The sequence below is a fragment of the Notothenia rossii genome (assembly GCF_949606895.1).
Source record: "Notothenia rossii genome assembly, chromosome: 11".
NCBI lineage: Eukaryota > Metazoa > Chordata > Actinopteri > Perciformes > Nototheniidae > Notothenia > Notothenia rossii.
In genome coordinates, this window is record NC_136910.1 from 54011551 (window position 1) to 54038652 (window position 27102).

Genomic DNA, 27102 nt, shown 5'->3' on the forward strand with positions numbered 1-27102 from the left:
AATTTTAAATGATTTTAACAATCAATATATTTTTCATGCTGTCCAGAGTCATGCATGTTTCAAACTTTACAAAAACCTGACGCAGAGACTTGCAAAGCTCAGAAAATAATAAAATATCTGGCAAAAAATACATAGCAGTTTGAGGAGGCGTGGCTATCAGTTTGATTGACAGCAGGTGGCAGGCTGAGCACTGGCAGGAGCGTGAAAGAAAAAGTAAACACACTTTAGCTGTAGCTACTTGCCATCCCTACACACAGGTGTTGTTATAGAGGACTAAGGACCCCAGCAGCGATTTAGCAGGTATGTCTCATTAGATTAGCAGCTAATTAGCATTCTAGCCTGCAAACTGCCTCTAGCTTTGCACTTCTACCTGGTGGTAGTTCTTCTGCACTTTTGCCCCGTTAATGTGTGTCTGGTCGCTTGTTAAATCGGCTAAAGTGCACGAGACCTGTGCTCATGTTGTAAGTTAGACAAGAAAAGCTAATGTGGTCTGCTCTCTAACATGGAAAGAGGTAGGTTTGCGCGCGGCAAATGTGCACGCCCAAATTAGGTCATCAGAAGAAATGGAACCCCAGTAATTACATGTATAAACCATGTATTTAACATATATTGCATCATTTTATGCATTTTTCAGAAAAAGTGGTAGTTTTGGTAAACAGTCTGGTCTGTAAAATGCCCGAAAAGTAAAAGAATGAGAGATAAATATCCCAAAGTCTCCACATTTTATTATATTTTTAATGTGTTTCTGGTCCTCTTTCAGTTGAGACAGTGTAGATGAAGGATGTGTCAGGATGTAGAACTCTTGTGTGAACATTGGATAAAGCCAGGTTCATATTCTTGTTTCATGTTGTTGACAGATTAGAGTCAAAGGTTTGCACAAAGCGATATATCTTTGTGTTGCGCCATAAATCAGAAAATACTGCATTAAATAAGTCATTTCCTGCATGTTTCTACTGATAAAGTGTGATATAAATAATGTACAGGTTTTCAGTTTGCTGTAGTTCACTAAACAGAGACATGAAAATGTCAGAAAAAGTGAAAGAATGGGAGATAAATATCCCCAAATCGGAAAATGTTATTATATTTTGTGTGTGTTTGTGGTCCTCTTTCAGTTTGAGACATTGTAGGATGCTTCCGGAAAAGACCAAACACTGGATGTCTTTCAGTCGCCAACATGTGTTTTCGAGACACTGATATTAACGGGGAAACCCAGCAGGACTCAAATGCCTCGTCGGGGATAACGCTGCCCTTCCTATGCACGTTGTTTCTCTTTCAGAAACACAGAGGAATGTTTGTAGGCCTATGAAGCGATCACAGACACGCTGCAAACGGTGTCCGCCAAAAGTCGAGTCCAGTGTCTATGGAGTCTCATTTTTATTTGTTATAGTTTGGGAAGATTGAAAATCGGTAGGGAAAGCCAGCTAAATCGGTAGGCGGTAGAAACATGTCAAAAGCTGTAGACTACCGCCCAAATCGGTAGGGTTGGCAGGTAGGCCTAACGATTATCTGTTCAATGTTTGATTCCTAGTAGCGTTATACAAATGTTAATCTCAGACACTCATGCTCTCATACTGCATACCTGCAAGGGGTGTCCATGCATTTGGGACAGAAATGAGGTCATCATCACATATTAAAGTTGACGGTTAATGCAATGTGTCCTGGGTATTGAGGAGTTGCATGTGTTGTCTACTGCTTTTTGACTTCTGGCTTCTTCCCGTAATATTTCAGTATGTTTTTACATCCCTTTCAGTGAATATTCCAGCCAACAAAGTGTTGAGCAGAAACCCATTTCAGCCCCAGTTGTCATGATACTGGTCTTATCTTGCATCCGGTTTTATTTTGAAATGTTTTTTCTCCTCGTGTATTGTATTATGTTCCTGTCTTTGTGTTTCCTGCCTGTTTTATTGTCTTCTTCTTCTTTTCACCTGCGGCTGCTTCTCTTTTGTTTTTGCAGGCCTTTCCTAGCTGTGTCGTGTTTTTGGTAAATAGTCTTGTGTGCCAGTCTTCCCTCGGTTTGTCGTCTATGTTCCTGCCTGATTCCTCGCGTTCCTCTCCCTGTTACAAGTGCCTTCTGGTATCCAATCGCTCAGTTTATCTTGGTTTGATTTTACCTTTCTAGTCCACCTGTTTTCCATTTTTCGTAATCAGCTTTGGTAAATTAAAAGTTTTATTGATGCCTGCCTCCCTCTTTTTACTGCATTTGTTTCCAACCTCTTGCAAAACGGTGACACCGGTAGCTTGTGCACCATGTTAACACATCAATGCTGCAGTGTTCAGCGTTGGTATAAACAAGGACTCAAGATGTGGTGAGATATGCTTCAAGAAGGCCAGATAAGATAAAGGACACAAAAACACGGCGTTTCCGACAGCATCGTGTGTGGGTGCGCTTTAAGTTGTGCTACTGTATTTATTCTTCCACTTAAAAATCTGCGTTTAAAAGCTGCAGCTGCAGTGGAGTTTATTTGTTCTATTTTTTTCTTTTACGCAGTTTTATTTTTAGAAACCTTTTTAAACTATTTGAAACAACTTTTGCTATTACATGAACACTTTATTTTAAGAAATACATTGCATTCAATAAGTTTAGCTAAATATAATCATAACTTTTGTTTAATTCTAAACAAACCACAGTGCAGCCTATGTAAAACATTACTTTCTGTTAAGATATTTTCCTAAATGAAATGACAAACAGCACAGTATAATCCAGGTACACTTTAAAGGCATACATTCATGCTCCCAAGAGGATAAACCCCATTTTGATGAACTCATGACTTTTCCTGTAGTGCAAACTTGTCATTTAAGCCACTTAGGATATAACATATAGGCCTACTGTGCATATACATGCTATCCAACATTACAGTGCATTACCATCATGCAGGCATTCCTTTTTTAGGGTTTTCTCACTCTTGGTTACACAGGCTGCAGATTAACTATTGTGTGGTTGCTGTTCATTACATAATTGCTGACCAGATGTCAGAAGGAGTGGTACGTCTAAACTGTAAAGGGGAAGTCAGTCATCAAATTCTTGACTAGTCCCAAAGCCAGTGAAACGTGATACTCCATGTTGTCACCATTTTGAATTTTCTGGTATGGATTCAAGCAATACAACTACCAAAATGCAGCCAAGTTGCTTAGTTCATAAGGAGTTCTGCTCAGCCATGTTTTTATGTTGGCTTGCTGGTTAGTATGTCTGCCTGTCTGTTTGTGTGAGCGCTGCAGCCAGCTTCTCTTGTGGTGAAAGGGAGGGTGTCATGACACTCTGTACAGTAGCTCTAGAGCGCCACGCCAGGAAGTGAAATGAGCAAAAGCGAGTTCTGCAGGGCTCACACACTGATGACACAGACAGTGGAGCTACACAGCTGACACAGCACTCCATGGGTGAGTTTAATGTAACTGAATTGTACTCTATTTGAAATGATAGCTGCCAGGTTTGGTTAAGAACTTGCTTTTTGTATCACGCTCTCTACAGAAATGCAAGTCATTCAGAAAACTCTTTGTGGTTTGGATGCTGTTATATTCATATTCTATTTAAGGAACTGCTATTGTACAAAAACAGTTATGACCTTCGGGCTGTAATTAAACTATATTTATAATGTTCATTTTCATTTTTTAAGTTATGAAGAACTTCATCTCATGTAACAGTGTCTGTTCAGTTCCTATAACGGTCAACCTCTCACGCCTAGCACAGCAGTGTGAGTTTATATTCATTACAGTGGCAGGTATATATCACTCAAAATACCTTGCATATTTCTGAAACATAGTGTCTTTGAATTCAGACACAAGTAGACATCATTTCACCCTTTGAATTTTATGAATTTGGCTTTAATTAAAAACAGTTGTTGGCAGATCTCGTTAGCCGTATATAGCCAATAAAGATTATGTCTGTGAATTAGTCAAAGATCTGCCTTTCACGTGTTAATATACTAGAATCCTAACCAAGGGTGATTAGGACTAGCATTTCATGGCTAGATTTCGCTTTTTTGGACAATAATGTAAGTTAGTGTAGGGCAGAGATATTTTTTTTCCTTGTATTAAGATATTTAACTTTTTATTTTCCTGTTGATTTGTGTTTTATAAAAATACATCAGCTACTTGAAAAACCAACACAGAGGCTAGCTATTATTTGAGGATGAGAGGCATATCTACGGAAGAGGATTAGGGCCACATGAGGGACTCAGAACAACAAATCTTACTTTTTTCTCAGAAAAAATGTTTTGTCTGTTTTTGACTCATTATACGGGGGGTTTTAATCAAGTAATTTGTGGGAAGAAGGTTATAAACTTTGTTTATTTTATTTATTACAGCTTCACACGACTTTTGGTTTATGTGGAGCCATTTAAAGCCAATTAGAGCGCAGTTTGTGTTTCAGAGGCGAGGACTCTCTGAAGTGGAAAAAAAGAGTTGGATTTTTAACCCTGCAACGCTAATATAAAGGAGTGAAGCCATAAAGACCCAGTACTGCTTCAAATACAATTCAAATGAGTTTAGAGCATGTACGTTTATTCTTGAGCTTTGGAAACAGTATATGTAACAAAATAATCTAAGATCAAAAGACAAAATACAATACTTAAATTTGATTTGACAAATTCAAGGGTAGGGTCTTAAAATGTTAAATGACAACTAGTTACAGACTGACTGCACTGCCAGCTCTCCCATATTTCATTGGTTGCTAGTGCTAGAGTACTTTCTGACCACAGAGCGTGAACGTTGTGATCAACTTTTTTTTTTCAGGGGGGGGGGGTGTCGTTTTGGCGCAATTCCGTTGTACCGACCGACGTTAACAGCAGCCCCGTCTGTGCCCACGGAGACAAACTCTGTCGTCCGGTGATCCAACCGCCTTCTAGAAAAGCTTCACAAGTACGTCGGTACGCAAATACGCTTTGTGACACAAGTGGCGGTACGCATTTCAGATTTTTACCGCGCATGCGTACCAGTTATGTGCACCCCTGCACACTAATTTTCTGCCTTTGATGTAATACACTTAAATGAATAATTGAATAAAGTAAACACCCTTTGCACCCCGGGCCCGCAACATTTTGCATTTGCCCTGTACGATGTGTGCTGTAAGTGATGAAAGCCAAATCATAATCTCGCCTAGGCAGGGGCGGATCTACCGGGGTGGCATGAGGTGGCAACTGCCCCATGCCACAAGATGGTAATCGCCGCATTCAGCTGTAATAGGCATGCCAACTTGATGCTCTGCTCACGGATGACTCGATGAGCATAAAAAACTGTTAAGATGATGACCTTGTTTGTGTGTATATTTTTTTTTTCTTTGTGGGGGGCTGCAGTAACCACTTTAACTAGGCCAGTAGGTAAGGACTTTCCACTGGATAATAACTGCAGCGATGTACATGTTTTAGCTGAATACACGTTTTTTATCCCTAACTGATGCAGTTAGTCACTTATTTAATGTTTGTTCTTTCTGATGTAAAGTCAAGGTTGTAACTGTTTGCAGTAAAGTCGTGGGGCACTGAACTGTTCATTTGAATCTTTTGAATTTTGATACATGATATAATTACTTGTCTTTCAAATTTGAAGGAGGGTGAGCAAGCATCTTGAGGAACATTCATCATTAACTCCTCCAAAAAATATATGTTATTCAATAATAAATGAATATGTGAATCATAACAGTAATTGACAGCTGATAGGAATAATATGATTGTTAATATTATCATATTCATTCAGACAAACATCGATGAGACAGTTAATTAAAGTACTTATTGCAGCAGTCTTCATAGATTTGGTACCCCTGCTGGTCTAAGAGTGAAACAAACTCATTCAGTTATTGTTCAGTTAAAATTCATTAAATTATGTCTGCCACCTTATATATTTATATGTAAGGCTTTACCGATGTGCCTCAATAATGTCACCTATGTTATTGAATAAAAATATTAATATTGTGGCTTTCCAAGTTAGAATTGATTGATATGACTGAGATTAAATCAGCATATACTTCTGCCAGGGGATGCCACCCCTCAAAATCTCCTGCCACCCTCTTGGCACCCCACGAATATTTGTCTAGATCCGCCCCTGAGCCTAGGGCACCAAAATGTCTAGGGCCGGCCCTGTAACAATAGATATTATAGTCACTGAATTGAGATATGTATTGACAGTAAACCTAATGTTTGGGCTCTTAGCTCTAGACTTGGAAGATGACTTACTGTAAGAGTCATCAATAATATGAAAATCCTTTTTTTTTCATTCTGATGTTTCTATGCGTGACTGGAAGACACTTTCTGTAGGACTACATTTTCTACCTTTAAAACAATCATACAACTCTTTCTAATGCTGCATAGACCATGCCAAAACCAATGGACTAAATATGTCAAGTGCTGTATATCTTTCTGACACACTGTCTCTTTTGACCCTTTATCTCATATATGAAGATGCAGCTAAGCATCCGTTTCAAGAGAGCCTGCTCTTTAGTTGGTTTCAAATTCTAACTTTAGTGTAACACCTCAGAGTTTTAGCTGGGACAGTGGTTAGAGCTCTTGCAATCAAAATAACACTGTGTGCTGCTGTGTGGTTGTTTTTTCTTTGTGCAAAGCAGCAAGACAATTAAAAGTTGCTATTCTGGTTTAAAGAGAAGAAACTTTCTGCCAGTGCGCCACACACAGTAAGCACAATGGTAAATGAGGTCCGTAGAACAAACAAACTGGACTTGCTGTCGGGTCTTCCTCATACTGGCAGTCTGCTAAGGACCAAGTTTAATATTTGTATTTTGTGTCTCTACTGTGACATGTTTACTTTAATGTTCAAAAAGCTCTTTATTTTTCTCCTACTGCCTGTACTGCAGCACCTCTTTTCACCCTCTGTCTGAAACCAGAGCCCAGTCTGCTCTGATTGGTTAGCTGCACGTCTGTAGTGATTGGACAACCGCTTAGAGATGTCTCTTCCCTTAGCCTATCACGTACAATGTGATGGAGCACCAGCCAATAGAAGCGTGAGTGTTATATAGGGATGTCTCTATGGAGGGAACACAGGGATTTTAGCCTTTGCAGACCATTTACTTGCACAAAAAACTATAAATAACACACTACAGTAAAGGGTGTATGCAAGTTACTTCAAGGTTTATAGTATAACAAATGCAAAGAGTATATAGGTATATTAGAACACATTTGTATAGTGCTGAAAATATACAAGATGAACAGGGTGTACATGCGATGTTATTGATGGATTCAAGATTGTATAATGCAGGCCCATTGGCAGTTCAATCCTTGGTTACTCAAGTTCTTGGGCAAGATACATTTCTCGGAGAAGCTCAGAGAATTTACAGTTTTTTCCATATATATGTGAAATGTTTCTATAAATAATACTTCCCTCCCTCTTCTTCATAATTATTTATTTATTTGCAACAGTTATGATTCAAGTTGTAGTAGTGGCCATGTCATTGTATTTGTGTGTGTGTGTGTGTGTGTGTGGGCTGGACCTCTGTATTGTTCCAGTCTTACGGGATGGAAAGTCCCCCAGCGTCTCTTGTATTGTGTGTCCAACTGTGTGAAGCGTATGTTTGTGTAGTGGTGTGGGTTGTATCCGGCGGCCAATCAAATACTAACGCTGAGGAAGCAGGAAGGAACATGTTGCATCCGATCGACCAATGAGAGGCCGGGGCTGGAGGAGGAAGCCCCTTCAGGAAACCACTTGCAGAGTATCAGGGGTGCAGACCCTTCGGCAGACTTCCTAACAAACACAACCGATTCTATCATTCCATCTATCAAGTCTTTCGATTGATCTCTTCCTCCATTTTTTTTTTAGTCATCCGTTTTCTTTGTTATCTTGTTCCAAATCTCACCACTTCTGTAATCGTGAATCTGTGTCACTGTCAACCCTGCCTCAATCTGACTGTGCATCGGTTCTCGGTTGCTACACGAGGTTGAAAAGTATGGTGGTATTTGTATCCATTCTGCCACCTTCATGTCCGCCCATATGCCCGCTCCATCCGTGAGGAAAAAGAAGTCGATCGTGTTGAACTCCAAGCAGAGCGTCAGGATGTGTATTCGGGAACAGAGGGAAGTCATGTAAGTTCAGACTCTTTCCCCACTCTTCGTGAATACAGCATACTTCGGGTTGCATCTTTTGTTGTTCGTCTCGTCTATGATGTCCACTTTTTAGTTAGTTGATATTTTGTTGTATTCCCAGAAATGTTGTTCTTGCCTTGGTGACCATTCCAAGATCTGATTGAGCGATTGAAGGGATATTGTTGGTTGGTCTTGTCTGCTTATGTCCTTTTTGCTTTAGACATCTGGCAGTTAATGGTTCCTTAATGAACTAAATCGGTCCGTATTGGTTATTGTTTGATTTGGTAAAGTTTCTTCCCGTAACAAGAGGTCAATGAAGTCTTCCCGTCTGAACTGCAAAACCTGCAATTTCAGTTGTAGAGTCCTAGCATTGGAGTTATTGTTTAATCTATTCACAACCCTTTTTTCTTGATTTGTGAATTATTTGCATACTGTCGACCAAAAATGATTAATTTGATCGCTGCTGTTTCTACCATAGCACCTTTCGCTCTACAGTTTTGAGATCAGGTTTAGCCGTTTAGTAAATAGAAAGGTCGTAACTAAACTCACTTCACATCTGCAATCATGCCCATTTGACAGCTTTTATAGGACGTGCTAGAAATAGTAATGAGCGAGGTCCATTTCAAGCAGGCTACAGAGCAGTGACACATTGTGTACTTTCTGCACCCTGCCTCTATGTAGCCAAACATGATCACTTAAGATTATCGTAACTACAATAAAAGTCAATGGTCAACTAAAGTAGAGTTTTAATTAATTTGACCTTTGTTTTTTGTTCTTAAAACCTCCCACTGTGCAAAACGGAGGAAAACAGTTTGGTTTTATAGACGCCAGTGATATTATATCTACTAAAGCAGAGCGGAAAGGCAACACAAACACAGAAAGGCGAGGTAAGAAGCCATTAAACCTGTGAAACACTTTGTTATACTGAATGATTACAGAGATCAAATATGATGTAACTTCTTTGCTTACTACATTATTACGTAGGAAGTGCAGTAAGGCATGTTTTGATTTAGGATGTGTCAGATTGAAGGTGGGTTATTCCTGGATACCTCGTTTTTTTTATCCAAATGGACTTGCTATCGTAAGACCTAAAAGATACATGTCCAAAGTCTAAGCAGAAGAACATACTGTATCTTTAATAAAAAGGGAAAATCCCAGAGCGGGGAGTTCACAGACTTCTTTACCACCAGAGAGGAAAAGTCATTTTGGGCAAACAATTGACATTTGTGAGACCAACACAAATTTTTCTAGATTTGATAATGCCATGTGAAAAAATCCCTGCGTTTTAGACGAAGTGCCAATGTCACATTAATAAATACATATTTGCTTTACAGCAAATAGTTAAGTGACAATACTTTTTTTTATACCTGGCTAGATGCAGGCATAATACACAAATCCCATCTGTCTGATTTTATATATAACAGTAAAGATATGATAGTACCCCAATCACGTCATGTGTCAGTTTTTGCCACGGTCATTCCTCAGCAAGGTTCATTTACAGGAAATGTGCCGTCATTTTTAAACCCTACGTCGGGGGGGGAAGTAGGGTGGGCATGAAGTCAGCATTGAATCTCTACGCTTTTGCTCTCTAGCTTCCTTCGATTTTCTCTTTGCAACTTTGTATAAGTCCATTTTATTATCTGTTTGTTGTTATATTTGTGGTATTGAGCAATGCGAGAGAATGGTTTTCGTCTTTGTAACCGTTATGTGAGTTTGACAGTTCCTGTTGAAGTGAAATTGCCATATTTGGACACAGGAAGCGATGATGGGTAGGAGAAGCAACAGGTAGAAAAAGAGGACCTGAGTTTATTATTAAATTTCTAAAAGTGTGGGTGAGTGTAGTAAAGTTAACTTTCGGTTTCAGTTCTGTTTTTTTGGACGGGGTCAAAGAACCCCACCCACTGTCGTTCACTTGAGGTCCCTTAATGAACAGTGCTTTAAACTTTTAAAATAGAAATAATAATAATAATAATAATAATAAATTAAATCCATTGGGAAATAGATCCAAAAAAAATACTCAAATGTTTTAGCCGATGCGTCAAGTGGAAAAATGAATTGAGAATATTTATTTGGAGTATGTCAATGACGCGAAAGGCTTCTTTTTTTTTTCCCAACTTCAACTCATGAGTGCAATGACTGGCAAGTATGGTTGTTAACCACAGGAAATGCTATGGCAGCTATACATCAACCAAGCTAACAAAACAGTTGTCCTTTCAATGTGCGGACAATCTGACAAAGATCATTCATCTGGATAAACAAGCCAAAGGGAAAGAGTAAACCCTCCCAACTTCTGAAAAACCTCTCTAAACGTATACACACCCTTTAGCTTTTAATAATGTGTTCACACGAATGAAAGTGAAGCTGAAGCAGCGGAGGAACCGTTGTGGTCGGCAGTCGATGGTGATCTCTCAGAAAACCCAGCTCTGTTCGACAGTCTCTGTTTCCTGAGCAGGACATGAGTTTTACTGGATATGCTTCTGCTCGGACAGCGGTTTAACCATGACCTTTCCATCTGTCGGGGGGGCTGTGTGTGTGTTCGTTTGCGAGTGTGTCTAATGGAGACCACGGGACAGATGTTCTGAGGTCTGTGACTAAAACACCCTCAATTCACAGAGCTTTGGTTAGCCACACACACCTGGCAGCTGTTGAAATGTGTAAAATATCATAACAGATGTTGAGATAGCAGGTACACATTTAAATATATAATGTGTCAAAAATAATTGAACAAAAGGGTAAAAGCACACTTAGTGGTCAAATACGTTAATTGCCGGATCTTTCTTCTTCTGCACTACCAACATATAGTTTAATCCCACTCAAGTGTCCCTCTTTTACATTCAAGATATTAAAAATAACAAAAAAGGGGATTTATTCATCTTGCATCTTACTGCATCAAAGCATATTGGGTATGGAATTATTCTGCTAACGCTCTAATTCAAAATTAAACGAAACAACTTTTTGCATTGCCCTTGATTCCCCATGCATTAAAAATGGACCCATGGTTTGTTTTGTTTTTGTTTAAAAATGCTTATTTCGGGGAAAGAATTAAAGCTCGCAACGATAGTTAAAAATGTGTTCCAATGTCCAGCAGTACAAAATGCAATTTCTGCATGTTCCTAAGAAACCTAGCCACTGTCATGTTGTCTCAATTCAATTCAATGTGATTGTGACTCATCGGGGGATTTCTGCCTCACAGCTGCACATGTTTCAATTTCTCTGGTCAGTCTACTTGTGACTCCACAGACAGGCGGTTAACAAACACAGACGTCACAGATAACAGATTTGAATATCAGAATGGAAATATTCTCATAATGTCTTTTTTATTTTTTACTCATCAATGGGAAGTCAGAATACTGGGGGAAGTCACCTTGGGTTGTTTGTTTGCCCTTTGAAGGGTCTTTCAGGCTCTCAGATGAGGCTCATAAAGCTGGAGAAGTATTGAGCAATCAATGTTAGGATTTCTGTCAAAAGTCCATTCTTTGGTTCAGATGATGACAACATATTTTAGAATAAAAAAAAACAAAGGAAACAAAACACTGTCATCACTGATAAGCTATCTAAGATTTAAGGTCTTGCAATTTATTACATCACCAGTAGTTGGATCTCTATTATGAATGCCACTTTAAATCACTGTTGAACCCAGACATTGTTTTACACTGTGTGAGGGTGTGGTTGTGTCCAGGGAGGAAATACGTTTGAATGAGTCTGGTATGTGAGCAGCTCCGGTGCTTCCCTTCCTGAAAAACAGCTGCTATGATTAGCATCTCTGGCTCACAAACATCAGCAGAGTTCAGGATGGAGAGCTGTTGGGGTGAGAGGGTTCAAAGCCTCAAAACACTTTTATTTTCTTTTAAGTAAAACTGTTTAAAGTAAAAGTTAAACATGGCAGCTTCTCATGTTGGTGGCTTCATGTTGCAGTGAGAGGAAATAGATGGGTAAACTGACAGAGAAGAATTGTATTTCACTTTTTCAGTCGAGGCACTGAGCTAAACCATAATCTGAGACAATGATTGATTTGGACAAACTAAATATAATAATTGTTTTGAAAGAAAGGATTCCCTTTTTGTCCTCTGTTTTCTTTCATATGCTGCCATATATATATATATATGATAAACAAAATAAATATGTATGTCATTAAACCAAGTGTTTATTGTGAAGCTTGCTTAAAATTTCCAACACAGAAAAGAGTGACTATGTAAAAATGCATCACATTATTAGACACTAACAAAATATTATCTGCAGAGTTGTAGCTTAAACATATTATGTATTATATAGTATAACAATATTCTTGTAAAATGAATACTAACATTTAAGTTATTTTAGTAATAATTAATTTTCAAAAACATTACTGGTTTCATCTCCAACATGTTGCATCATTCTTTGGAAATTCCGAATTTTCTTTAAAAGCGGTCTCTTTGAAAACATACAAAACTAAAAGGAGTCACATGCAGAGAATCTGTGTCAGTGTCTGTTGAAGCTGAAGGCCTTGAAGGCCTTGAAGTGTATTTGAAAGGCAACAGTCCAAAAATATAACTGCAGAAAGCATTAGGAATTTAAAAGTAAACGTCATGTATAAAAAAAAAACTGTTGAAGTTTGAGTGAAATGAACGAAACTGAAGTATCTGTTGAAGTTTAATAGCCACTGGAAATGTGGGCGTTGTGAAAGGTTAAAGTGGTTGTTGGTATGATATCACCAATGTAATATCTGAATGCTGCAATGTAGACTTTTAGGTCACTTCCTAAAGGAAACAGGAAAGTGCACAGTGCAATCATGTTGCTTCAGTTTCGTCCGCTGGCGGTGTGTCTGCTCTGTTGAACTTCAGGAGACCCTAGTGTGGATTATAAGCAGCTCTGTAACTTTGACCCAGCTCAGATAGAGATGAGCTGCGTTACTGGAACTGCAGAATGAACCGTTTATCTGCGAGTTGGCTGCTTATCAGTAAACATTACAGTCAGATAACTAACCACATGATATCGTTTGAGGGTTCTCTTGAAGTCTTCACATAGACAGCAGGGCACTCAGGGGTCAGAACAAACGGCAGCTCCTTCCTGGAGATTTACTGTACTGCGTCTCAGGCAGGTTTTTAGGCTCCAATTTTTTTATCAGCTTTGCTTTTTCACTCCCTCCACCCATCCACACTCCCATGATTTTAACTTTTTTCTTTTGTGCACTTTTTGGCCAACAGCAGGTACAACTCAAAATTATAGCATTTGGTTGGTTGTCTGGCCGGGCTCTTTTGTGATTGATCAACCGCTAAAATATGTCCCGACCCTTAGCCTATCACGTACAATGTGTTGGAGCGCTAGTGTTTGATAGCTTTGTTCGTTATTCTCGCGTCCAAGAGAGAAGCTTTAAAAATAAGGAGACTAATGGAATCTCTGAGAAGGTTCAAGAGCGAAGGGAAGAGGGGCAGAAACCCTCCTCCAGCTGTTAAATATCCTCTGCTGGCTCCTCCCCGTGGGCCGGTTGGCGCTTCTTTAATGTCCGTTGTTGCGCATAACAGAGGATTCAGACATTGTACATTCAATATATCTAAACACGTCTTTTCTCCTCCTTATCTCTTTCATGACTTTTCATTTAATACATTTTAAACGCTGTAATCAATACTCTAAAAATACAGGAAATACTTCACGGCAGTTATCATTTCCGGTAGTTCCGGATGTTGTCACATGCTACCCACGTCTGTAAAAAAAAAGTATTCAAATAAACTGTACCTTCCTTTAATATTCAGCAATAATAATATCTCGACGTCTATAGTTGTAGTGTTAAAATCAGTAGGTTGCGGTGTGCAACACTCCGTGTCATATCGCTACTAAATGCACCTCTATAGGAAATGGAATGTTAGCCACATGCTAAATGCTAACCGGAGATGAAGGTTTTTCAGAATAAAAGCTTTACATCAGACATTGGGCGCGAGAACTTCTGTTTTTTCAGTATAAAACAGCATTTAAACTGACGGTATGTTTAAGCTACATTATGCCATCAAAACATTGATTTTAATTTCTAACATGTTACACAATTAGTTCACTATGTTACGAAAGTAAACAAAGGAGTCAAAGGATTGTTCTATATAACGCAACGAAGGAAAGGGAAAACCCCCAATAAGCATAAGGCCTCTTAAATCTCACACAACAACTTCCACTGCTTTTTTGATCTGCAGTAGAGCATGACGACTTGAATAACTTTAAGGACGCACTGTCCAGAAGCAGGCCTTTCATCTGTTCATAAAGTGTGTTTTATGAGTTGTACACACTTGTTTGTTTGGAAAACAATGAGGCCTTCGCCATGACAGAAAGTGTCTTTGACGTGCTGATTCTATGAGTGTTAATATCCAAAGTCCATCTGCCAGTCAATGCATGTCAAGCTCCCTTAAACATAAAACAGGTGGGTTTCAGTACACTGAGTCGACATTCCTGCAGGTTTTTTTATCTCAGCAAAAGGGAGGGGATTTTTGGCAAGCAGTGCTAGTAGATATGGAGTTTTTCTTTACTGGGCTTCAGACACACACACACACACACACACACACACACACACACACACACACACACACACACACACACACACACACACACACACACACACACACACACACACACACACACACACACACACACACACACCAGACTCTCTATTTCTCCCTGAGGTCAGTAGATGCTGTTGATAGACTGGAAGTTACACATAAACACATTAGAGGATGAAGAACCTCCTCATTTGGAATGTTTATTTTCACTACCGCCCTCTCTGTCACACACACACACACACACACACACACACACACAGATACGAACACACACAGTCACGCACGCACACACACGCGCCTTGAACCCTGCCAAAATGACTCAGGAATAAATGTGTGCTCATGGTCTGTGTACATACAGTATTTGTGTGTGTAAGGGAGGGAGAAAGAGAGAGAGAGAGATAGAAATCAACATAGACAGCCAGAGCGAAGGAAAGATCAGAAACTGAGAGAGATCAGAGAGTGAGAGAGATCAGAGGGTGAAATGAAACGAGACTGTGATCAGAGGAGGCAGAAACAGCACACACAGATCCCTCTCAGTTCTGATCTGATGAGACGCCACAGTGAACCCACGGAGGACGGAGAGAGAGGAGTGTGAGTCTGTCTGCTGGACGTCTCTGTCATGGACCTGCTGCCGACGTTAGCGACCTCAGTGTTAGCCTCCACAGCCAGCCTGCTGAGGGACAGTGCTGCGGCTCAGAGCATCAGCAGGAGGCTCAACAGGAGGTAGGCAACACCCGGGGAGGTCAGACTTTTGAAAGGAAAACGACTTTTTAGATTGACAGATAAAGGAAGATTTGACCACTTTTAAGATCAGTTAATGAATTCAGGAATATGTTTTTCCCTACCTAAATATGATTGGACAGCTGATAGCACTAGCTGAATCTGTCTACTAACTTTCCACATAATAACAATGACGCCTTTCACTGGCCTATGTAAGTAAGGATAACCTACTATAACTTATACGCTTTCTTCCAAATCATTAGTGTGTACAGTGCAGGGTCATTTAAACTTAGAAAAACATTTTATTGAGGAGGGTAATTTTGCACAGCAGTATGCCTCTCAGTTTTTTATCTGGTGTTTCTGTTTCAATATCATTAACATGCCAGACATAGGGTTAGTAAAAAAGACTTTCACTTGATCTACTGTGGTATATCTGTGACGTCTGAGTCTGTCTTTCAAACTTGGGTTTCTTAAAGTTGCTGCTTGGAAGCTTGCATATAACAAGTGGATTCCTTCACCGTGGTGCCATTCATTGGTGTTTTGATTACGTATTGGTGTCTCAAGTTTAGATTGTTGGCTGTTGCAATCTTGGCTTTTTGGAATCAGAAGTGACTCGAGAGGAACCAAATGTTGTACAAGACATATTAAAGGAAAACTATTGTACAATAAATGTTTTTATGAACTGCAAACACAATGTAGAAAGTGTAATGTTATAAGACAAAAACATGGAGAACACCAAAACGCAACACTGTGGTGCGACCTGTCAATCACAAGGAGGACATGCCATAAATAATACGAAGAGAAGTGGCCTCGCAGTTTACCCCTACAGGTTGGTGTGGTAACAGAGGGACAGAGAAATATCAAATTGTTCTTATTCGATCAAACAAAAGGTTTGAACAAGAAACATTATTTGTAGGTTTTCTTTTTGTTTCTGTTGGATTCACTCCCAGATTTCCATGTTTTTCTTGGACTCCTGAGGTGTCTCCACAGGTCGATCTGTCTCACCAATATTCAATAATAATAACAGCACTAACATCCTCTTATCTCTTTCCTCTCCGGTAGAACCATGTCGTCTCCAGAGATGTGCTGGCCGGTGCCGATGCGGGCCATCGGGGCTCAGAACCTCCTCACCATGCCGGGAGGAGTTTCCACCTCGGGTTACCTCCACAAGAAGGGAGGCAGCCAGTTCAGCCTCATGAAGTGTGAGTTCATAATGAAAGGATTACGTGTGGGTGGACAGAACATGTGAAACAACAAAGAAAGATATCATAGTTCAGTTCAGTTTCATTACACATGTCGAAGATTGTTCTCTGTTTTCTGTCTCTCAGGGCCTCTGAGGTACACCATCATCCACAAAGGCTGTATGTACTACTTTAAGAGCAGTACCTCCGCCGCGCCACAGGGGGCGTTTTCTCTCAACGGCTACAACAGGTGAGGGAAAATTCTTCAACTGCATTCACACACACAAGTGTCACAAGCTTATGAGTGTGTCCTGATATGAATGTACACATGGTGGGAAACACCAGAGAGTTTGTTAATATTCAAACCAGAATGATTGGCATCTTGTACATCTGCAGGTTTTACGTCAGCATCTGTGAAAAAGGCGTTAAAGAGGAAATGAAACACATTAAATGAAATAATGACTCAACAAGTACTTGGCCATGAGATGAGATTTCTAGGGTTCAGAACTCATTCTCACTTACAAAAAAAGCCTCAGTAGTAAATCTTTCAAACAAACCTAGCAGATGACACCTTTAGTTATACATCAATTTTCTATTCCTCATAAGGAGTCACGTCACGGGGAAGTAGTTTTTTTAATTAATTGTGATATAATACCTATTCTGTTAAACACTTGAAATGTTGCACTATTCTAAACCCAACGCATGTATTCTCTCCCACAGAGTGATGAGAGCAGCGGAGGAGACGACGTCCAGTAACGTGTTTCCTTTTAAGATCGTCCACTTCAGTAAGAAACACAGGACGTGGTTGTTCTCTGCAGCCAGCGAGGAGGAGAGGAGGGTAAGAACACACACACACACACACACACACACACACACACACACACACACACACACACACACACACACACACACACACACACACACACACACACACACACACACACACACACACACACACACACACACACTCACCCACTTGTGCTCACATACATTTTTGTGTGTGTGTGTGTGTGTGTGTGTATATATATACACCAATTATATACACTATTTATTTATACAATACCACAATTGTAACACACACAAAGTCACAAACTCTCTTCTCATGAGCTGTACTATAATTATTCAAACTAGAGTTCTTTAAACTATATCTTTTTTTCTTTTAAAGAAATGGATGCGGCTCCTGAGGAAGGAGATAGATCACTATAACGACAGAAAAGACCCTCACACTTCAAGGTAACCTTTTCAAATCTAACATTTCACGGCAGGAAGTGTTGAGCCTTAGGCCAATAATAATAATCCACCTTAACCCTTTTTCTGTTTTCATGTATTCATAATAACATTGTATTTGTTGCCATAGTGACACAGATTCAGATGCAGACAGTTTCTACGGGACGATTGAGAAGACCATGACTATTAGACACTCTGTGGACAACGCAGAAGACAGTAAGTCCACCGTTATGAATACAGACACACACATTATACCGGCGTGTTATTACACTGTTACATATTTTGTTTCTGTGTGTAGATTATGTTGAGGATGATGATGACGACGATGAGGAAGACTATCTGAGGCCAGACGCTGACTATTCGCCGACGTCGACAGGTGACGCAACTGACCACACACACAGAAACACACAAGCTCACACACTACTTATCATAGAAACTAGGAGTTCCTGGAAATGACAGCGAAAGAGGGAAATCATTTGGTTAAAGGAAGCTGTTGACAATAAAGGGAACTGCAATCAAGAGTGCACTCAAACACATTAAAACACACTTGCTAGATTTGTTTCATATCTTATATTGAAGCTCGTATTTTTTTTTTTAAACATCCAGGAATTTATTTTGGTTTATGTAAATATTTAGACTTTGGACTTTTGTCAGTTTAACGTGTCGGTATTTAGTGAACCTGGCACACAACATGATGTTACTTTAAAGGGACATATTTGACATGTTCAGATTCATACCTTGTATTTTGGTGTGTACTACAGCATATTTACATGCCTTTATTTCCTAAAAAACACATTCATTATTTTATACATACATGTGTGACTTCACATCCCGCACCAGAGAACCTTAGTCCAATCTGATTGGCTAGCTATACAAATAGGCTGCATCTATTGAATCTTATTCAATGTGACTTAAAAAATTAATAACCTAGAAACCACTTAGATGTTTACCTTTTCTTCTTTTACCTCTCCAGGTCGACCTGCTGGGCCGCCCCCCTCTTACCCCCCTCCCCCAGTGCCAGGTTTTAGTCCCCGTCAAGAATCCATTCCAGTTTTCCACAAAGGCCTGGCTCCTCCCATCCCGCCCGTACACAGAAACCCCAGCAGCCCGCTCCCCAAAAAACCCCCGCCCTCTGCCCCCCCTCCCTCCATACTGAAGGACCCCAACAGAGGACCGCCCCCTCCTCTCCCCTACGCCCCCCACCTGGAAAAGTCCTCCACCCCCCCTCTTCCTCCGCCCCCCAACGCAAAGAGAACTAGTCAGGGCAGGTTGGCTTCTGTGGGTCAGTCCGGGACCGACAAGAGAGACAGGAGGTCGATGCCGGGGGTAACCATCCAAACCCCCGCCGCTCTAACCATCTGCAACCAATTAGAATCCTTGATTGGCCTTAACGGTCCCGCCCACCGCACCTTTAAGAAGCCGAGCCCACCTCCTCAGTCCAATATAGGCCTCAGACCTGCGATGCTGGACTCTCCGTCCCTCAGCAAGAACTTCTCCAGTTACCCACCTCCGCCAAATCACCCTCCCATCTTTCCTCTACTTAAAACTGGACAATTTACTAAGCCGGAGATACCTAAACCCCCTCTGCCAACACTTAAACCCTCACTGCCTGCAGCCAAGAACAAACAGCAGGGGACCAACATTCAGTAAGTCGGACTCACAAGCACAAAACATTCAACGCAGAATCTCTGAAACGAACAAATAAATTCATCTGGTTCAGAGTAACTCACTAAGATGTCCTTTCCCACCAGAAGAGCATCTCCAGACGGCCAGAGCTTCCGGTCTTCAGGCGATGAGGCGCCCTCAGAGTTCAGGAGGAAACTAGACTCGAGCAAACACAGCGGAGGATATGAATCTGACGGTGACTACGAAAACGTAAGGATAATTCACAATACAGGACTCAAGCCTTGATTCTGCTCTAACAAATACTATCTAAAACACTACCTTTGAATCGTTAAACGTTTACACATAGATAGACAAGCTATTCATCTTAGACACATCACAAATACCTACCAGGCTAATGTACCTGTCGGGAGCTACAGTGCATTCAATGAGAGAAGCTGTATTTAATTGCACAACATGAATACTGAAATTGCATCAATCAAATACAGTCAAAACACGATATTTCCACATTCAGTTCTTGAAATTCCAATTCAGAGAAAAAAAAAATATTAAACGTTTTCTGGTGTCTGCCATGTACCAGAGTTCTTTGAATCTGCACTCCATTGCTCTTCCTCAATTCCCACTATTGTGTCTAGTAAATTAAATTGAATGGCAAGAACTGAAACTGAACTGTGAAAACTCAATGTGAAATTGTATAATTGTGTGTGCGTAACAATCAAACACCGTTTTAGTTTCATAATATTACACTCAGTTTCAAACAAGAAAAACTGTTCAGAATCTTTTTTTTTATGCAATGATTCAAGTTGAGCAATTCAACTTCAAATGAAACCAAATAAAAATCAGTTTCTAGTGAGATGACGTTGAAGCACCCTGAGAAAACAGGCTTTAAAGAGTAGAGATGTGTTGAAACAGACTCATTGCTACACACATGGTATAGCTCATTTCCTGTCACACTTATTTTGCATATTTCTTCAATGGAAAATGTAGTTTGGTGACTAAATATTGTCATTTGGAATTCCACAAAAACAAATCATTAGACACATGTGCATTCCTCAGTCTCAAGCTCTTAATTACTCCTATTTGAGCTAACATCAGTTATAAATACATAACAGTGTTTTTAACTATTTGTGTGTCTCTACAGATGCAGATGCCAGACTCTATATTCATTGATACGACAGAAACCAGCATCATTGAAAAGTAAGACGCTTTTTTAATATATAAATATATAATATATGTAATATGAAATGTCCTTATTGCAAGCCAGTGTTTAGCAGAACATGTATGCCTCCTGGTGCTTTATCTTATGCACTTATTTAATTGAGATAGTATTGTGGTTATGTAGTAGTTGCTACAAATGTTGTTGTTCAATCCTTCTTATTTGGGGCACCATGTCCCCTGCAGTTCACGCTAATGAATTTGCAAAAAGAGGCTCAATATGTAGCTTATATCTGCGATGACGTGTCTTTACGGACAAACAGACTCAAAAACAGTTTCTACCCCTGGGCCGTCAGGCTGCTTAACCACCACACATAATACAATAACCGTAACCATTCCCACACACACACACACTTTTAATGCACTTTATATACTATTTTTATATCAATATTTGTAACTATTTATTCCCCCGTATGATTGTTTATGTTGTCTGTCCTACTGCCGTGTTTTTTAGTGTTATGTATGTGTTTGTATTTTTTGCACACCGGGACAGAGTTGCACTCTGAATCTCGTTATACTCTGTGTATAATGACAATAAAAGGCTTTAACTTTACAACCTGTAATGTGTGTACCTGCAGTTTGTTCAGAGAGAGCGCTGTCCACCCCCAGGACGGACTGTACTGCATCAGAAACTCAGGAACAAAAACATCAAAGGTAAAATATAAAAAGTACCTGTTGTAGTATACTTCATGGATCAAATTATACAAAAAAAAATTCCTGTCCTCCACTGCAGAAACTAGAGTCGATACATATTTGAAACTCACTTCTGATCTTTTAAAATGTGTGTTCAAGAAAACATTACATTACACTACAGTAAGGACTTTTTGTTATAAAAAGTCAGCAGTAGTGTGGATACAGACACCTATGTATATTAAGATACCAGAAGTGTTACACTATATCAAAATAATATCAATATGTCCCAGTCCTTATAAATAAAACCTAATTGAATAATTGTGCTGTGTTGTCCAGGTGCTGGTGGTGTGGGATATCAGTACAGGCAAAGCCAGGAACTACAGACTGTTTCAAGAGGTAAGAGGCCCGCTGCTCTATTTCATATATATTCAACATCAAATGTTTCCGTGAAATGTTAAACTGAAGCACTCCGTTGTGCACCAGTTAACCCTAAATTAAATACAGAGTTGAACACCTGATCAAATATATGTTAAAAGGTCTTGAAACTTCTGTCTTCTGTGGTTGTAATATTCTGTTAAGTTTCGAAAATATTCCTTTTATGTTTGTGTTAAATATTTGTCTATGTTGATTTTTTAAAACAATGATGCAAGAAAAAAAATAAAAAGACTTAATCTGATAATTCAAGAGTAGGTTTAGATAACATTTACCATATGATCCCGATTTTGGAAGTTGTTTTGTAGCAGCAGCTTGAAAACAAGGCATTGTGCAAGGAATACAAATAAAATAAAATAGAAAATTAACATAAATATATACATATCAACGTTGAAATATATATATCTTTCATTTTTCATTTAATTGTTTATTTAGCGGGGACAATGCACATTAATGAACACTTAAAACAAAAAAATGCAAGTAGTGTAAATATGCCAGTCCATGTAAACATTTATAAAAAAAAAAAAAGCACATACTCCAGAAATTGTGTTTTTTAGGATGGCACAGTGGTGGTATGAATTTGGCTTTCTGTCAAACACCTTGATAGCTCTCTTGTACAGCTGTTCTATGGGTTTAAGATTTGTGGCACAAGCAAACGACCAGTTTATAAAACAGTATTCAATGTGGGATAGAATCATACCATGGAATATCTTTATTTAATGCACTATATAAATATAATGAATGTGTTAGTTTTACACTATTATAGACCAACCTAATACAAGAAATGTAAACATTGGATACCTTATAATATGAGTAAGTAAGGTTTAAAGGTCACCTATTATGCAAAATCCACTTTTTCATGTATGTTATACATCAACATGTGTCCCCTCTGTGGAAAGAGACTCTGAAAGTTTCAGGAACAAAGATTCTCTCTCTTTTTGTCCTGATCCATTTCTATAAAAACCTGTCTGAAAATGAGCTGATCAGATTTTGGACACTTTGTGATGTCATAACGATTTTTTTTGGCTTGTGTAACCATTAGCCAATCAGCAACTAAGGTAACCACCCCCCACACCTCATCACCTGAATCTCCTCCTAGAGCACCATTGTGTTCTTTTTAACCAAATCTCTCTCAGAGGGGCGTGGGGAGGGGCTCCTTATTTTCATCTAAAGTAACAGACAGATAATCAACACTTTGGAAACAGGGCTGAAACAGAGCGGATTATGGGTAATGCTGCAATGATCAGTTTGGTGTTTGGAGCCAAACACTTCAGAGACATGTGTTGTATATATCTGAGACCTATAATGTATTGATGAAAAACAGTATAATAGGGGACCTTTAAATAATGCATGTCATAGTATTAAGTCTCCTGTTCACTGTGGGTGTTTTTCCAGGAGGACTGTGTGTACCTGGACGTTGAAGCCCCCTTCCCCACTCTGTCAGAGGTGATCAAACACTACTACAGCCACCCCCTGCCTCACCACGGCTCCCTGTGCCTGCAGAAGCCCTTCACAAAGATCCTGGGCCTCTGATCCACTCTGAACCACCGCAAGGGAAATCCATCTCTGACAATGGAGATAAACTCACTTTCACAGATGGAATAAGTGTCACAGATCATACCTCTCACTGTTCAGTGGAAAAGACTGGGTGTCGCAGCAGAACACTCCATGCAGCTTCACATTGAGAACAAAGGACAGTACTTTCTGAAACGGACTGCACGGACAGCAAGGATTGTGAATGTCAGTTTTAATAACGACAACCTTTAGCAATCAAAAGCTAACGGAACATTATTTAATGTACTTTAACATAAACTAGACTCTTAGCTGAGCACTGCTAACCATCCTACAGTAAGCCTCTTTTGTGCACTGAAAACAAGACTTACTGTCATTATGTTGTAGAGGAATTGTTTACATTTTATACATCAATAACTCACCTGGATTTGTATCTCGCAAGCCTTTTTTAATTAGATTCAAAAACTAGATAAAAATGTTGGATGGAATTAAATGGCAGCATTGTTTAATTACAGAAAGAATCATCCAACAATTAAAACCATTCACTTACAAACTCTCCATTCATTTGCTTATTTTTTTTGTTAAATTCTTTATTTTTAAAACATTTCGGACTTGAATGGATGAGTCTTAAGCATGCCAAACCAAGAGCCTATTTCAAGAAAAGTGTTTCAATATGAACTAGAGAAAGTTTATTTTCTGAAATGTATTTGAAGTAGTGCGAATACATGAAACTTGGAGAATACTGCAAGAATTGTAGAGTTTGTAAATGGATGTTTTGATTGACATTTGTTGATATCTTGTTCACAGGGAGGTAATCAGTGTACTACTCATCATGTTCATGGCTGAAGTATACCTTTTAAAAAAGAAGGATTTGAGTTATGCTGAAGATACATATACCTAAACAGTTGATGTGAACAAACCAGGAGCCAGTGTGGCCCGGCAGACGGGTGTTATGTGTTTTGTCCACAGAGGGGCGCTGTGACACCAAGTGACAACTATTCAACCCATTCAGGTTCATGTGGGAATCTGCCAACACTTGCAGTACAACACGTCAAGTCCTTGCTTGTGTGACCTATTTTAGCTGCCAGAAGAAGTGCCAGAGCTCATACGACTGCAAAGGTGTTAATGTTTGTCAGAGCTGAGTGTGACACAGTGAGACCATCCATACAGGAAGAGGTCGAGTCATGTGCTTTTGTTTTATTTTTAACAAACAATTATATCAAATCAACATTGCAGCATAGAAAAACATATATATTTATATAATCTATAATTCGGTTTTTCTATGTCAGATATGTTTCTTATCGAGACCAAATTAGAAGCTCTGGATTATGTTTGAGCAGGACTGACTTTCAGGAAGTATTTTTGTCATAAAGCTCAACTTGTTTTAATGTCTGTGGAGGATTGTGGGGGAAACTGACCTCTGATCACCCCTCTGAAGCTGTATTGTAGTCAGTTGTCCTTTAGAGGACATAGATGTTGGGATAAGAGTAACAAATATTCATTGATTTCCCGAATATTATCCCTTTAAATGCCATGTTGTTGCTACTTTTCGCAGTATTTCAAAGATTAGCCATGATTTTAAAACATTTTTTATACAAAGAAATATGAAAATATCATGTATGACATTGGGGCAGTCTGAGAGGAATGTTTCAATCTATTGGAAAAAAGTAGAAATTATAGTTTTGACTAATGACCATTAATGTCAAACCTGATATAATAGGATTCAAATCACTTTCTGGACCAAATTACTCAAAGACGTGTCATCCCAAATAGACAAAGAAACCTCCTGTTTCAAAGCCATGAATAGAAGGGCACCAATGTCTTCATATTTCATAAATCTGACGCCTCTTGTCCGGACTTTACGCCTCTTATTAATCAGGTATTAATATAAACCAGCTCCAGGTGTGGAGCTAAATAACTGTAATTGTTTTTAAACCTAACGGCTTAAAGTGTTTTGCTTTTCCTTGCAAATCCTTGGAGACATCTCACTGATTAACAAGAAATAGGACCAGACCATTAGTGGTGCTAAACGTCAGACTGAACATTAGGAATTGTTTCTCCGATGCAAAAATGTTCACATACTGTATTAAGCATGTGAGAACAGCACTGACTTTAATGCTGTAAATCAATCTATATTTATATGTAAATGCTGTATGTACTGTAAAAACTTGTGTGTACAAATGTAAAAAGATTATTTTATACAGAAATATATGTATGAGAATGTATAAAGGATTACTCAAAGCCTTCTTTCATTACTGTTTTTGTTTTACTTTGAGGTTGCAGCTTTGTGAGTAGTGAGTATTGTAAAGAGAAAGTCAGAGGTTTAAGGAATCACCCATGGCTCTCTTATCCCTTTCTCTTTATACATCCATGGGGTTAATAATACTGCCCATGGATACATGAAAGGCGACCTTTCACTACCTGACAGCCACAGAAATATATCACTTTTAAATATTTTAGTACCAATCATGTAAAAGATGTCCACACAGTAAATCATTTTTTACGAGAGGAACCATTCTTGTGAGGTATTGAAGGTCCCCTATTACTGTATACTGTTTTTCATCAATATATTACAGGTCTCAGATACAAAACATGTCTCCGAAGTGTTTGGCTCTAAATAGCTCTAATATGCAGCATCCCATAATCCCCTCTGTTTCATCGGGACGTTCGGGACGAAGTGGGCTGGTCAGATAAGTCACTAGCAACCCCCCCCCCTATTTACTAGCGAAGTGGGCCGGTCGAGATGCCCGGGCTGATTTCTTTAGTCCCAGTCCCTGGTCTCAGCCCTGTTTCCAAAGTGCTGATTCTCTGTCTGTGACTTTAGATGAAAATAAGGAGCCCCTCCCCATGCCCCTCTGAGAGACATTTAAAAAGAACACAATGGTGCTCTAGGAGGAGATTCAGGTGATAAGGTGGGGGGGTGTTACCTTGGTTGATGATTGGCTAATGGTTACACAAGCTAAAAAATCGTTATGACATCATAAAGTGGCCAAAATCTGATCAGCTCATTTTCAGACAGGTTTTTATAGAAATGGATCAGGACAAAAAGAGAGAGAATCTTTGTTCCTGAAACTTTCAGAATGTCTTTACACAGAGGGGACACATGTTGATGTAGAGGAGACATGAAAAAGTGGATTTGGCATAATAGGTGACCTTTAAGTCACGGCAGATCTCCCTTTCCTTTCTATGCCACCTTCACTAAGGCTGAACATGAGGAAGCAGAGATTGTAGAGAAAGTAGACAAGCAGCTCTCCTCCACAGAGAGATAAAGACTCCCCCTTTGGCTACACACATCTTCAGAAATCTGGCCCAGATCTGGCCATGATTAAGTATCAGCTTTCAGCCGGTGGTGAGAGTCCCCGCTGCTTCCTGGTGAGATGAGGATAAAGCTGTTTGCTCTGAAGAAGTATTTGTATCTGTAGGCTGTGTACAGTCCTCTGCTTCATAAGTGACGCTTCTCTGCTGGATTTCAACACACAGATAAAGATGAAAACCCTGCTGGGGCCTTGTTTTATGAACCATCTGTAGCTGAGTTCCTTCCCCCGTTTTTATTCTAAATGAATCTCTGTTTAGCTTGTTTTTATATAACCAACTGTATAGCTGCTGTTTCATTGAACTGCTGGAAGCTTACTTAACATTTCTCTCTCTGCAGGCCAGCTGTGAGAGACTCTGCATGGACCAGCATGTGTGTGAAGCTTTAACAATGTTGGTCTGGTCCATATTATAAGAACATTAAATAGCTTGTTACAAGGAAACCATCTTCTTCTTACCCCTCTGCCATTGGATAAACAACATTTGCCGGTTAAGGGGAGAATCAGCATTATAGGGCTTCCTCGACAGAAACAATATAATTTTTCCATTGGATTTCAAAATATTACAGAAAAAAAGATCACAATTTTTTCAACTGTATTTGTCAGGATTTTGGTGTTGTCCTTGTGCCTTTGAAAGCCCCCCTGTGTCTTGTTTGTGTGATTACTCTTTTGTGTACTGTATATGGCCTGTCGTCCATTGTGTTCTTTGTCA

At 39.4% G+C, this 27102-nt stretch overlaps 1 protein-coding gene across 6 annotated transcripts; it reads left to right on the forward strand.

Annotated features, from left to right (window-relative positions):
- The first annotated feature begins 207 nt into the window (after positions 1-207).
- Positions 208-25323, forward strand: sh3bp2 (SH3-domain binding protein 2). Of its 6 annotated transcripts, none has more exons than XM_079658771.1 (13): positions 208-300; positions 16319-16458; positions 16585-16687; positions 17158-17275; positions 17603-17670; positions 17795-17880; positions 17963-18040; positions 18638-19310; positions 19416-19539; positions 20429-20484; positions 21081-21156; positions 21472-21531; positions 22963-25323. In XM_079658771.1, the coding sequence occupies exons 2-13, from the start codon at positions 16323-16325 to the stop codon at positions 23098-23100; spliced, it is 1716 nt and encodes a 571-aa protein (XP_079514897.1). In that variant the 5' UTR covers positions 208-300; positions 16319-16322; the 3' UTR covers positions 23101-25323. The 6 variants fall into 6 exon arrangements, with proteins under 6 accessions (XP_079514897.1, XP_079514895.1, XP_079514892.1 ...); XM_079658769.1 differs by lacking the exon at positions 208-300 and adding an exon at positions 3238-3375; XM_079658766.1 differs by lacking the exon at positions 208-300 and adding an exon at positions 7655-8018.
- Positions 25324-27102: the final 1779 nt, after the last annotated feature.